Raw genomic sequence first — 3726 nt, 5'->3', positions numbered from 1 at the left:
ATAGCATAGTCAAAACAAAAGTATGTTAGCAGATTCAGAAGTAATGGCGCTGGTTGGAAACCTTGCTTCTTCTACAACGTCTGTGGCGCATCAGAACTACTTCCGGTGCCATTTCCAGTTCTTTAAAATAATAGTTATTTCCTCTCGAAATTACACTTTCAGTTTCAGCAATATCATGTCATAAGAGTAAAAAAAAAAGAAAAAAAAAGACAATTCACACCTCCTAAAGGGAATTTATTACACAGGATCCAAAGCAAGACAACATAAATCAGTTGTATATCACACCCCAAAACAGGCAGCACAATGTTCACATCAACCAGCTATGCTCCTCATGTTGCTTCTGGGTAAAGGTGTTTACATTAAATGTAGACAAGTGACTCTCCTGTTTATCATCTTTAAGTCATAAATGGCTGCAACAGCCTAATGGCAAACAGCGGTTTCATTTACTAACTCTGCTGAATGATTTATGAAATGTATTGGTACAGTTGTGTTTCTTGAAGTGTCTTACATCAGAGAACCCCTTTCCACATCTCTGGCAAGAATATGGCCGTACTCCCGTGTGGACTTGCATGTGGGCTTTCACATTATTAGGTTGGCTGAATCTTCTCCCGCAGACGTCACAGCTGTACGGCTTTTCTCCAGTGTGAACGAGTGTGTGTCTCCGAAGGTTGCAGCTGTTATTAAACGAGCGGTCACATATGGCACATTTGAACGGTTTCTCGCCTGTGTGAGTGCGCTCGTGACTTCTCAGAGTCTGTACTAGTTTGAAGCTCTTCTTGCACACGTCGCAGGAGTACTGCCTCTCTGCCGTGTGGACTGTCTGGTGAGTGGCTAGAGCGCCGCTCTGCGCGAACGTCTTCTCACACGTGGGACATTTGAAGGGCTTCTCTCCCGTGTGAACCCGCTCGTGTATCTTCAGGGTGGACAGGGAATAGAAACTTTTCAGACAAACGTCGCAACTGTGAACCCTGTCTCCGCTTTTCGGATTGTGTTGGTTGCCGGGAGGCCTTTCGCCGGGGGCCAGGTGCGTCAGCTTGTGGTTTCTCATTTGATAGTTGTAGAGAAAAGTCTTCCCGCACAAGTCACACATGAACGGCTTCACGGCGCCGTGGAGCGCCATGTGAGTTTTCAGGTCGGTGGACTGTCTGTAGGTCCTCCCGCACACCTCGCAGCCGTACGGCCTCTCCCCTGTGTGGATCAGGCCGTGTCTCAGGAGGTTGCCCTGGTGGCTGAAGCTAGCGTCGCACACCTCACACTTGTGTGGCTTCTCTCCCGTGTGAACCGGCATGTGTCTGTTCAACCGATGCTTCGATTGAAACGTTTTATTACATTGGGAGCATTTGATGGAGTATTTTCTTGTGTGTACGTAACTATGCATCCGAAGCTTCACCGAGCTGCTGAAAGCCTTCCCGCAAGTACTGCACAGGTGTGGCTTTTCGTCTGAATGATCGCTCTCGTGAATCTCCAGGAACTTTTTTTGCGTGAAACCCTTACCGCAGATGGAACAGTTGAACGGTTTCACTTCCGCGTGGACGAACATGTGCGATCTCAGAGCTTTCTCCTTATAGAATATCTTTCCACAGACTTCGCAACCGAACGTTTTCCGGTCCGTATGCAGCACCATGTGTTTCTGGAGCAGCTTGGAGGTGCGGCATCCTTTGCCACACTGGTCACAGGTGAACGGCCTCTCTCCCGTGTGGACCAGCTTGTGACGTTTCAGCATGATGTTCAGGCTGAACATTTTGTCACACATGTCACATTTCAAGGTTTTCTCCCGTGGCTTCTTCGGTGGAGAGATCATCAGTGTTCTGGGGCTACCGCTCTCAGTTTTTACTGCCCTGGGTTGAGAAGGACCCCTTCCCTCCTCATCCCGACCGTCGACTGTCATCTCAGAGAAGGTGATGGGCATGTTTTCAGACGTGGCTTCAGCGTCTCCTGTAGAGGGCTCCGTATTCCGCTCGTTGACGCTCTCTGTAGGGAGGCCACGCTGGGTCAGAGAACTCTCTCTGTCCGGATGTGCAACCTCTGCCGGACCTATGGACGAGAGGAAATCAAATAGTTGTTCAATAAAGTACTTATTCAAGTTTGAAGTTTGCATAAATATAGACCCAAACGGCCTGACTCAAAGTGTAAAACACCGTGTCTGGGAAACATTACCCTCTCCAATGACGGCGGTGGCCATGGTCTGACCGCTCTTCTCACTCTTCTGGATGAGAAACGCCCTTGAGCCGCTGTCCCTCGGCAAGGTCTGAAACAGAGAAGTCCGTTTCAGAAACAGAAACACGTGTTCAACTCACAGACTTGAGTGCACACACAGCCACACCCTAACCCTAACCTTATGGTATAAGCTAGGAAATGACAGGGGTTTAGTTCTAGCCCCGACCCGATAAAAAAAAAAAGAAGAAAGGAAAAAAAAGAAAGAAAGAGTCTAGAAACAGACCTCGGCATTCTCCTAATAACATGAGATGGGTCCAGGTGCCTGAGTGTAACAGGGTTATAAATTATATTTAAGTTATAGGTTGAAGTTCATCAAAATCATTTGCTTTTTATCAGTTGGTAAAGTGTTTTTAATTGATTCACCCATGGCTGCATACCTTTTGGGTTTTCCTGTTGGTTTCCTGGTGTGTAGTGCCCCTAGTGGTGGTTGGACTGGCCGCATTTAATGTTATGACGAAGGCAGCAAAGATCGCCCCTTTCGTCTGTGTGAGCGGTTGAGATGGTAGGTTAAAGTTTATGCTCCGGTCCCTGTTTTATATTTCCTTTGATAAAGAGTTGCCACTAATATAAACCGAATGTATTATTTGAGATGAATGTCTACCATTGGTTTTTATGCCATTACTTTTGAGTTATGTTTTGTTTTTTTGTATTTTATGGATGGATAAAGTTGTGAGCTAACTAGCTAACAGCTAGTTAGCTACTTTGCCAGCCAGTTAACGTGAGCTAATATGGCGGAGGCAATGTGGCGTGTTCTGAATGTTTTGTTTTGTTGACATGCAGGGGTGAGAGCTGTTTTGTGCTGGAGCCTACCGTAGCACTTAAATAACCATCATTTTGTTTGCACATTCAGGTATGTTGTATGTATGTTGTATCCATGGGTATGGTTTAGTCTTGTGTGTTGTAATGATATGATATGAATGGTATGATAACTGATGATTATTTAATGTTATGACGAAGGCAGAAAAGAGCCCCTTTCGTCTGTGTGAGCGGTTGAGATGGGGTGAGCTGTTTTGTGCTGGAGCCTACCGTAGCACTTAAATAACCATCATTTTGTTTGCACATTCAGATAAATAAAACAGCTTGAAGGTGAACCTGTGTGCCTGCCTGGTCTGTCCGGATTGTGAGGAGTTACATGAGCGTGCACCCCGATGCCGAGGCAATTTAAACACACATCCGTAAAGTTAGAGTGGACGATTGAATATGGCATGATGAACATTGTGTTAGTTCAGAGGACACCCCATCTCTCCCCACTCCCTCCTACTTTCTCTTGGACCTGTTCATTCACATTCAGTTGTTATGGTATGTGTTGTAAGTAACAAACTTTTTTTACCCCAGAGGTGTTATTTACTACTTGGTATTGTAAAATATTGGTATTGTTAGATCTTATGGGGTTTTCTAGAAACATATATGCTTATGTCACTCAGACATACACATAACACACACACACACACACACACACACACACACACACACACACACACACACACACACACTCTATTCTCATGTCAC

General features: G+C 45.6%; 1 protein-coding gene across 1 annotated transcript; it reads right to left on the bottom strand.

The window, feature by feature from the left end:
- Nucleotides 1-415: 415 nt before the first annotated feature.
- Nucleotides 416-1579, bottom strand: LOC308158769 (uncharacterized protein). The gene has a single exon (XM_080532470.1). It carries the CDS (start codon nt 1538-1540, stop codon nt 440-442), a length of 1101 nt encoding a protein of 366 aa, XP_080388596.1. The 5' UTR covers nt 1541-1579; the 3' UTR covers nt 416-439.
- Between the last annotated feature and the right edge of the window lie 2147 nt (nt 1580-3726).

The sequence above is a fragment of the Nansenia antarctica genome, assembly GCF_963989245.1.
Source record: "Nansenia antarctica genome assembly, chromosome: 5".
In the NCBI taxonomy this organism is placed as follows: domain Eukaryota; kingdom Metazoa; phylum Chordata; class Actinopteri; order Argentiniformes; family Microstomatidae; genus Nansenia; species Nansenia antarctica.
The sequence above is the reverse complement of the archived record's forward strand: the minus strand, read 5'-3'. Positions and strand labels throughout refer to the sequence as shown.